Raw genomic sequence first — 10,516 nt, 5'->3', positions numbered from 1 at the left:
AAAATCATTTTATTGTTTTTTTTTTCTTCCTCTTTTATAAAGGCATTTGCAAAAGAAGGAGAGGTCATGAAAGGACTTCCCTACCTAAGTGTCTCTGGTAAAAGGACTTGTAGAGGAAGATTGATCAATTGGTAAAAAGGAGCTTTCACCTTATGGGTGAATTTCAGTTAGGGCACTCTTACCACAATAACCTGAAAAACTGAAAGAGGTGACAGTATGTATGTAGTTGAAAGGTGCTTCACGTCGAGCATCAATTGGCCAAGAGAAGCTGACTCTTTTGTTCTTAACTTTTGATTTAATTGATGACAATGATTTTCACGAGCTTTAGAAACAAAGTAAAAGAAAATACGAAAAGGAAAGCAAGAATACAGTCTAATCTTTTGTGGGCTCAATCTTTTCTCTGTACATGTGCATCTCTCTCTATATATCCATACAGTCACATAAATTATACTTGCATATATCACCAGAATATATATAACACCAATAGAAGTACAATATCACTGATATTCCATAGTTGCTAAGCTATAAATACAGTAGTTTCATTCTGTTGTTAGGAGACATATTTTGGCTGTTAAAGTCTTTAGTCTTTCAATCAAAGGAGCTACAAGGACTCTGCTTACAGTCAGTGATGGTGTCATTGATGAAAATGGTGGTTTTATTTGGTTCTCCAAGTACTGCACCCACCGGCATCTGGAGTACTAATTCAAACCTCTCTGGACCCTCCAAGATGGGCTGTCCCAGGTCATCAAGGATTATCACTTGGAATATCTGCATATGCACTCCTGGAGCAAAGTCCAGATTTCGGCTGATGCCAACATAATCTATTCCAGCTAGTGGGAAAGGAGAAGTCAAGAGTGAGACTGTAGGATTCATGGTCACAAATTTTCCAACAAAGAAAAATTTCCATCAGGGAAAAATCACATTCTCCTATGTACATAGCACCCTCAGAATCATATTCTATGGGATCAACCCCCATAAAGAGAAATCTTCCATATTCTACTGAATGCCATGATAGTATCTCATCCATGAGCATGGGTCATCCTCATCAGTGTTCTCCATGTTGATACCAGACACATCACTTTCTAAATACTTCCACAAAAATCCAGTGATAGACTGAAGGTTATCTGAAGGCAACTTCAATTTGTAGTGAAGAATTTATCTTTAAAATTTTTAATTGTTAAGGTAACTATCACAAATTTTATTTTCATTAGGTTTCACTCATTCATCTTTGCCAGATATTTGGTTAATCTTATCACATTCTGCTCAATTTTACTAAGGCATGGAGTCTGCCACTCTCTGCATTATTAATTATTTTGTCAGTTGGTTCACCTGATCATATAGTTTCCTTTCTACTTATTTTAAAAAAGTAATCAAATGTAAAGGCAGCAATAAATTATAGCCAATGGAATATAATAGAAAACACTAGGTGATATAAACATATTGATAAATTGAGGAACAGAATATTTATATTATCTCAAGGTATCTCTCCATAAAACATTAATTACAAAGGAAGAAAAATGACTTCATAGGTGGGGAGACCTGGAAAATAGCACGTAACCAAGTAATCAAAGTTAATATCATCATTAATGGGATAAGTGGAAATGGTGTGCCATTAGATTGAATCCAATGAGAACACAGTGTCATCTCTGCAACTTTCCCGCCAAAGATGCGTAGCCTGAATCTAATTATCAGGAAACATCAGACCTGGTGGATCTTGAATGAGGCATGAGGATTAAATTGCAGTAATTTTATCAAGTTAATTTCCTGATTTTATGCTTGCATTGTGGTCATAGAGGAGAATCTCTCTGTAGGAATGGCATTCTAAGTTTTTAGAGAAATGGTTCCAAATTTATTGTCAACCTACTCTCAATCGTTCAGGAAGAAAAAGTTCTTTTCCTGTACTTGTCACTTTTAAAAAATTTAATGTTTATTTATTTTTGAGAGAAAAGATAGAACGTGAGCAGGAGAGGGGCAGAGAGAGAGGGAAACATAGAATCCAAGCAGGCTCCAGGCTCTGAGCCGTCAGCACAGAGCTTGATGTAAAGCTTCAACTCATGGACCATGAGATCATGAGCCAAAGTCAGCCACTTAACCAACTGAGCCATCCATGTGCCTCTGTACTTGTCCCTTTTAAGTTTGAGACTGTTGCAAAGATATATTTTTTAAAGCCATTAAATAATTACACTAAAGAAAGACAAAACAAGATTATGCTGAAAAGTATCAGGGCAGGAGAGTAAGATAAAGAGACCTTTGGATCTTCTGCACTTTGGTTCAGATCCGGAGTTCATTGCTTACTTATACCAGTTATTGAAACTCTCTGAGTCTCAGTTTCCTTAATTGCAAAATAAGGTAATTATTGCTATTTTACAAGACTGTTGTGAAGATTAGAGACAATATAGCAAAGATTCTAGCATGGAGTCTTGGCAAATAGTAGGCATCTAGTACAATGAGATTACAATTATTAGTTACATAACAAGTTATCATGTTACAGCATAACTATATATGCATAATTATTATTGTTAATTACCCAAGCTGAGCAGAAACACTGCTTCTTTTTTTTTTTTTAACATTTATTTATTTTTGAGAGACAGAGAGAGATAGAGCACAAGCAGGGGAGGAGCAGAGAGAGAGGGAGACACAGAATCCTAAGCAGGCTCTAGGCTCCTCTCTGTCAGCACAGACCCCAATGCGGGGCTCGAACTAACTAGCTGTGAGATCATGACTGGAGCCAAAGTTGAATGTTACCCAGGTAGCCTCACAGATGCATTACTTTTGTTAGTCTATCCCTACCTGAGAGCTAGCTGAAGCATCATTACTTGTATGCAAAGGGATTTATCTAAATGAATTCAAATTTTATTTTCCCAACCACAAGGAAAATAGTCCTATAAGCCAATTAGTCTATTTATTTTTGTTTCCACAAATGCGTAGAGAGTGAAAAATGACCTTCTTTGAAAATGAAGAAAAAGAAAAGTAAAAAAAGCCAAAAAAAAAAAAAAACCCAACCCTTGTAAGGATCATTACTGGTTTCATGTACCATGTGCTGTGATGTATGCACTAGAGAGTTATAACATGTGAATTCTTCCAACAGCAAGTACTGTGCTCTAAACCTAATTTTTATTTTCCTTAACAGTTTATGGGTACATGCTGAAACTGGGTTTACAATTTCAGAGGTAAATATATATTTAATTCTCTTGATGCCTCATTAGTGAGTGTAGACTTTTATGTTGCTGGGTATTATTTGCAGAATTTGTGTTTTTACCTTAAAATGTTCTCATGTGTCCTGGATGTATATGATGCTAGTCCTGAATTAACTGATTGTCCATGACCCAGAAAACTAAGAGGTCCCAGATGACAAATGAGAAAATATGGGTATCAATGTAGATGAAAATTTCCCTTTCTTTTCCTGTTGAATTATTCTGCATTTTGAGTTTTTCTTTGTTTGTTTTATTTTTTGGTAAGGCAGCCAACAGGCTTGCTAGATAAAGTAGTATTCTGAACTGTCTAGCTCCACTGTCAGCCAGGCCTTGATTGTCTTTATCAAGAAGGGCAAAGTGAGTGGGCCATGAGGACATGCTGCTTGATGCCAAGGAAAATGCAAACCTCTAGGGTCTAGTAGGTAACTGGGATTCCCCAAGAGATGGGCCTTGTTCAGCCATTAAAGGGCTATCTTGGTCTGAAATATTATTATGAGCAGCTTAATTAATTTGGGTCCATGACAATCCAGTGGGTAATGAATGGATCATAAAGTCTATTTTATAAACAGCAAACATCATTACATACACAGACCATCTATGTGCTCAGGTAGGAGAAACTTAAAGTCAGGGTTCATCAACAAAGACCAGGCATACAACATTTAACAGACTAGTCCCAATCCTATACATATATCTTGATAATGATATATTGTTTTATTTTTAAAAAATGTTTATTTATTTATTTATTTTTGAAAGAAAGAGCATGAGAGGGAGGAGACAGAGAGAGAGAGAGAGGGAGAGAGAGAGAGATACAGAGAATCCCAAGTAGGCTCCTTGCTATCAGCACAGAGCCTGCCGTGGGGCTAGAACTCATGAACCATGAGATATGATCTGAGCCAAAATTAGGAGTCAGGAGCTCAACTAAATAAACCACTCAGGTACCCCATGATACATTTTTAAAAAATGGCCCTCTCACCTTCTGCTGATGCTGGCTCTGTCTTCCTGGAGTGCACTGTGACGGATGACGCTTGTGAAAGGTCAGTGCCTGTCCTCCAGACATAGATCTCCACGGAGCCAGCACTTTCATCGACATGATACTCAGCATTCCCAAAGTGCAGGGTAGGCTCTAGGGAGGCATCAAAGGACAAATTAAGAATACTTTAGCTCACCAGGCCAACTATCTCATTGGCTCTGTGACCCTGGGTGTTTGTCACAATCATCAGATTAGACAGATCCCACAGGCCGGAGGAGAACACACACACACACACACACACACACACACACACACACACACACCACATGTCAGAATCACATGCCACAAATTTGACTCCAGGAGGTGCAGTGAGATAAGATCAGTTAGAATTCTACTCATTTTCTGTTTCAAGAGATTTCTGTCATATAAAGAAATTTCTCTGTTGGAGAAAATTGGCCAACTAGCTGTAACTCAGGGAAGCCACGTGTTGTTTGGGAAAAGATGGTGGAGGATTTAGAAGGCTCTTTCTCAGGAGAAATTGCTCTTTATGTTGAGGGACAGTCCAGCCAGGGTTCTGAATTTGGGGACTGCTGGTGTTCCTTTATTCATGACATTTGTTGATTACAGGGATGGACAGAAACCAAGGTGGGTAGCAGGATCCCATTAGCTGAGATGCTAGAAATGCTTCCCTGGAGGCAGAGAAGGGGCTCCCTAGGAAAAGAAGGTTGAAGGAAGTCAGAGTGGGCATCAGGCTTCCACCCAGGTGGAAGAGTAACCAACATTTCCTGAAAGGAGGAAAAGTTTGACAATGAGAAAGTTAGGACTTTTATGACTATACCTAGTTATATCTTGTTCTCTGTGTTTTAAAAAGTAGACTATGGGGGCACCTGGGTGGCTCAGTCAGTTAAGCGTCTGACTTTGGCTCAGGTCATGATCTCTCAGTTTATGAGTTTGAGCCCCACATCAGGCTCTGTGCTTACAGCTCAGAGCCTGGAGCCCGCTTCAGATTTGGTGTTTCCGTCTCTCTCTGCCCCTCACCTGCTCACGCTCTGTCTCGTCTCTCTCATTAAAAAACATTAAAAAAAAGTAGCCGATGAACTTAGCTGACTATTTAAAGCTTACACAAAATTTAGCTAGCTGTTATACTAGACAGCTATACTAGCTGTCTTAAAAAGGTTTTGAAATGAGTATTTGTTTAGACTGTGAAATCTGGAGGCAAGACAAAATGTAAACAGCAGAAGCAGTTTCACCATGGAGGAATGGTCCCTGAGATAGTAAATGGAAGATTAACATTATAGAGATGACACCTTTGCAAGTATAATGCAATACAGAAGCATATCTGAATTAAATTGAAAATTTTGGAAGGTAGACATCAAATTTAATTAGCATTATTTACTCAGGATGTATTTTAGTAGATTTCTTAATGCTGAGGAAAGTTTGGCTGGAAGTTTTAGCATGGTATACAAGACCTCTCCTTATGTGACTGGAGTCCATTTTTCTGGAATCACTGGGCACCACAACTGGTCCTGTGCCCTGCTGCCCCAAACAGCTCACTGTGTATCCAACATACTGTGTATGTTTGGGCCTCCATTGTTACTGGTGATGTTCTCTTAGCTGAAACTCTCTTCCCAGAGATCTGATTTCACACATTTCTACTCATTCCTTAAGAATGGGATTAAGGGTTTCCTCCTCTGGGAAGCCATATATAACTTCCTCAAGAAATTTGGCATTCTTTACCCCATGTTTCCTAATGTTCTGAGTAGCTCTATGCCTGAGATGATGGGGCACACTTGGTATCAGCTCACATGGGAGGCCTGTGCTCAGAGAAGGGGGCATCCTCTCTTTTCTTCTTGCCTAGACCTTTCATGCCATCTCCCCATTACTGCTGCTGAATGTTTCTGATACCTCCAAGTTTGGGGCAGGAGAGGGAGAGGAGAGGCAAGAAGAGTGAGGAAGTTCTTTCTCAGTAGGTATCATCATAGTGATCACATGCTCTGGTTTTAGATGATGGAAGAAAATTGATTCTCTTTCTCATAGGAACTTTTGTGTGTTCTCTAGAGAGCTCTCATTCCCATAGTTGGGTATTTCTCATTTGCTGTTCCCTTGATGAGGATGGTACATCTCCATTCTTGCAGGTCACTTAATCCTGCTTCTGCCAGGATCGTTCACCCCTCTATATGGCGCCTGCAGACAAGACCTAAGACAAGTCAATTCTGGCTCTCCCCGTGTGCCTGGGCTCGCATTTGGTCCATGGAAACCTTTCTGCAACCATTGCCTTGAAAAACTCTAGGAATACTGCCTGATCCTGATGCAGCCCCTCTTTTCTGCTCATCCATCAGAGCAGCTTGTCTCTTACATTGTAATTTTCCAGGTAGAGCCAAATGTCAATTCACTGTGTCCTCCATATTGTACATGACACACCCCTTCCCAAATGGTCTCCTTAGAACTCTTTCTCTTAAGATGCCTAGGTGGCTCAGTTGGTTAGCTGTCCAACTTCAGTTCAAGTCATGATCTCATGGTTCATGAATTTGAGCCCTGCATCAAGCTCTGTACTGACAGCTCAGAGCCTGGAGTCTGCTTTGGATTCTGTGTGTCTCTCTCTGCTTCTTCCCTGCTTATAGTCTCTGTCTCTGTCTCTCAAAAATAATTAAACATAAAAAAAAGAACTCCTTCTCTTGATTTGTGACCTCTGTAAAAAGTTAAAATGTTAAAGCTACCAAGCTAACACACCATTCTGTGTTTTTATTAGAACCTTATACACTTCTCAGGGTCAGGAACTATATAGTCCAAGTGTCTTTGTACCCTCAGAGACACAGAGGCTGGTGTATTACAAGTACTGAAGAATTTGTCAAATAGATAATTTTAACTTACTTCTTATATTATATTTTGAACTTATTACAAAGGTTTTTTTTTTTTTTAAGTTGGGACAAAGTGATCTGATTTTTTAGCACAGAACTTATTCTGTATTATGTATAGGGAAGGGCAAGAGGTGAGAAAGAGAAAACATATTTGGGTCACTTATGTCGCTATGCAGAAGAAAAATGTATCAAGCCTCTAGGAATATAGTCAGATATAAGATATAAGAGGAGGAAGTGCCACATAGAAGAAAAGTCATAAAACTCTTCTGAGATGCTATTCATGGAACATCAGGAGGTTTGTTGAAGTAGAGAGAAGAGCTCCTTTGTGTTGCCCAGCAGTATCTCCAGCTATCTTTGCCCTTGCTCTGTCTAACGAACTAAGGCAGAGGCAGTAATCCTTAAGGGTGGGCAATTATGAGAGTACGACGTTGTGACTGCATCATACTTACGTTAAATTGATTCCATAGCCATTGATGTGTTTTTATCTCCTTTCAAAGAGAATGTTCTTTAAATGGAAATATGGAAAAGGAGTATGATAAGTTGAGAAGTGAAGTTTTCAAAAGAGATATGACCTTCATTCAAGATGAATTCAATGTCCAGATTCAGAGAATTTCATGACAAGATCCAGAAAGGACTTTCCGATGAAATGACGGATGCACTATTGGTAAACTTTGAGAAACTATTCAGAACAGGGCAGATGTCAAAAGATGGGAGATAGGGAAATATTTTTTCAGTTGCCTCCACAGAGAAAACAAAATAAAATCTAGAAGCAAACTGGTAAGCTTAATCTCTAGAAAAATTCTCAAATAGTTTATTTAAAATGATTTCTGAATTCTTAGAAAAGAAAGGGGTGATGACTATGAGTCATTATGAGTTTTTTAGTATCAGGCTTCATGAGGTCAAATTCAACTTTTTTGTTCAGTTAAACATCTACTGAGGGTCCTCTCTGTGCTCTAAGCACTGTGGTAGCTACTGGGGATGTAGAAAAATATGAATTCTTTGCTGTTGAGGTATTTTTGATATGAGGGCAGCCACACCAGTTTCAATCAGTGGACCCCCGAGTGGTTGGACAAGAGAAGGAACAACCTCAAGGCTCAAAGGAGGAGTCCTGGGAGATACAAAACCGTGCCGGATCTGAAGATGAATGAGAATAGAAGAGTGGGGATGGTGGGAGGGATGTTCCAGACAGAATGGCTAATACAGAAGAAGGGGGGTAAGCCTGAAGAAGCCTAGTTTCTGGGGAGAAATAGAAGCATTTGATTCCTGGTAACATATGAGATGAGAGGAAATGGATGCTGGGAATGAGTTAGAGAGGAAGGTAGAAGCCAGATACTGCAGGGACGTGGATCAATTTGAAGTAGATAGGTCTTTACTTTTTAGACTCTATAGAACGTGGAAACCAATTTTAAGCAGTAGAAAGGTGGTTGGTTTTTGCTGTTGTTGTTTTCTGTACATCTGTCTAACTTCAGTGTGAGCTACAGATTGAAGGAAGAGTTAAGGTTACCAAGTAGGAAGCTATTGCAATTATCTAGGTGACACAGGAGCATGGTTTGAAGTACACACTAGTATTAAGGTCAACGGGGGAGATAAATGGGGTAAGTGCCCTGAGCAGCACCCAGTGGTTGGATGTAGGCAGCTTCTAGGATGCCTGTGTGGCAGTGTAGCTGTCAATAACTTAGTTGGAAATATAGGAGGGGAAATAGTCTCAACTAGAGGTAAGAGAGGCCAAGATGATGACATCTGATGGGGTATCCAAGTAGACAGGTCTAGAAAGGTTTTAGTGTGTGAATCTGGAGTTCAAGACTGAGGGCTCAAGATAAGATTTGAAGGTGTTAAGCACACAAATTAGAGTCCATCCTGTGAGATGATATAATCATCCAATATGGATGAATAAAGAGAATTGTAGTGGGGAAATCAACCTTTAGGGTGACTGGCGAGTGGAAAGAGTCCAAAAGAGAGCCAAAAAAAAAAAAGAAAGAAAGAAAGAAAGAAAGAAAGAAAGAAAGAAAGAAAGAAAGAAAGAAAGAAAGGAAAAAGGAGGGACAGACAGATGAATGAACAAATGGATTGATGGCAAGAGAGGAATAGAACCAGGGGTATCAAGAGCAAAGAGTTTTGAGAAGAATGAGTGGTCACAATGTCAAATGTAGTAAGCATTTCCAGAAAGATATGTGTAAGACAACAGTGGCAATCAGTGCAAAACAAAGAAATAGATTTTTTGAAACTTTAAGTGAACTATGGCACCCAAGTTTAAGAATAAGAACTGAGGGTGCACTTGGGTGGCTCACTTGCTTGAGCATCTGACTCTTGATTTTGGCTCAGGTCATGATCTCATGGTTCATGGGTTCGAGCCCCACATTGAGCTCCGTGCTGACAGTGGGTGTCTGCTTGGGATTCTCTCTCACTCTCTCTCTCTGCCTCTCACTCCCTCTCTTTCTCAAAATAAATAAACTTAAAACATAATAAGAACTGAAACAATTTTTTTCTATTTATGATGCCTGTGGCAATTGTATAATAGGGTTGTATAATTGTATAATATAATTGTAATAGGAATAACTCTATACAACATAGTGACACTCTTTCTTCTGAATGGTTTCGTTGTTTTGTAGCACAGAAAAATGTCTTTTAGGTTTTAAAACCATTTATGTGTTAACTTTATCTTGATCTTGCAACAGTATCAATGACATAAAGTTGGATGTACTGATTTCATCAAAATGACACTTTGTGTATGTGTACTTTCTTTACACAATTTTTCTTTATAATGTTTTCTCAAATCTGTCATCATTCTGTTCAATACCAATTTAATGATAAAAATACTAATCTATCTGGCAATCTTTATAGGCAAATGTATGCATGTTATACAAACCTTACTGCCTCAGGACAAACAAAACTAACAGCCCTCTATGAAATTGGACATCAATTCTTTTTTTGTAGCAGATTACAAGTTTTCAAATCACATCATAAAAACTGAAAGAAATATCCTCAGTAGAAAAGCAGAAACCACTGTAAGTGTTTAAACATAAAACAGACACAATTTGCTAATTAATAAGTGTCCTCAGCATCCAGATGGCCTACAGGCACATGAAACGAAGCTCAGCATCACTCATCATCAGGGAAACACAAATCAAAACCACACTGAGATACCACCTCACGCCAGTCAGAGTGGCTAAAATGAACAAATCAAGAGACTATAACTGCTGGCGAGGGTGTGGAGAGACGGGCACCCTCATACACTGTTGGTGGGCATGTAAGCTGGTGCAGCCGCTCTGGAAAACAGGGTGGAGGTTCCTCAAAAAACTATCCATAGAACTCCCTTATGACCCAGCAATAGCACTGCTAGGGATATACCCAAGGGATACAGAAGTGCTGATGCATAGGAGCACATGTACCCCAGTGTTCATAGCAGCAATGTCAACAATAGCCAAAACATGGAAAGAGCCTAAATGTCCATCACCTGATGAGTGGATCAAGAAGATGTGGTATATATATATATA

The 10,516-nt window shown here is 39.1% G+C and overlaps 1 protein-coding gene across 1 annotated transcript in view; it reads right to left on the bottom strand.

Annotated features, from left to right (window-relative positions):
* Positions 1-273: 273 nt before the first annotated feature.
* FREM3 (FRAS1 related extracellular matrix 3) overlaps positions 274-10,516 on the bottom strand; it is an 81,746-nt gene continuing 71,503 nt past the window's right edge. Inside the window, exons 7-8 of the mRNA XM_029956869.1 lie at positions 4,168-4,317; positions 274-830 (exon numbers count right to left, since the gene is read on the bottom strand). Of these exons, the coding sequence (XP_029812729.1) occupies positions 589-830; positions 4,168-4,317 (392 nt within the window). The 3' untranslated portion in view covers positions 274-588. The remainder of the gene's footprint in view (positions 831-4,167; positions 4,318-10,516) is intronic.

The sequence above is a fragment of the Suricata suricatta genome, chromosome 1 (assembly GCF_006229205.1).
Source record: "Suricata suricatta isolate VVHF042 chromosome 1, meerkat_22Aug2017_6uvM2_HiC, whole genome shotgun sequence".
Classification (NCBI taxonomy): Eukaryota; Metazoa; Chordata; class Mammalia; order Carnivora; family Herpestidae; genus Suricata; species Suricata suricatta.
The sequence above is the reverse complement of the archived record's forward strand: the minus strand, read 5'-3'. Positions and strand labels throughout refer to the sequence as shown.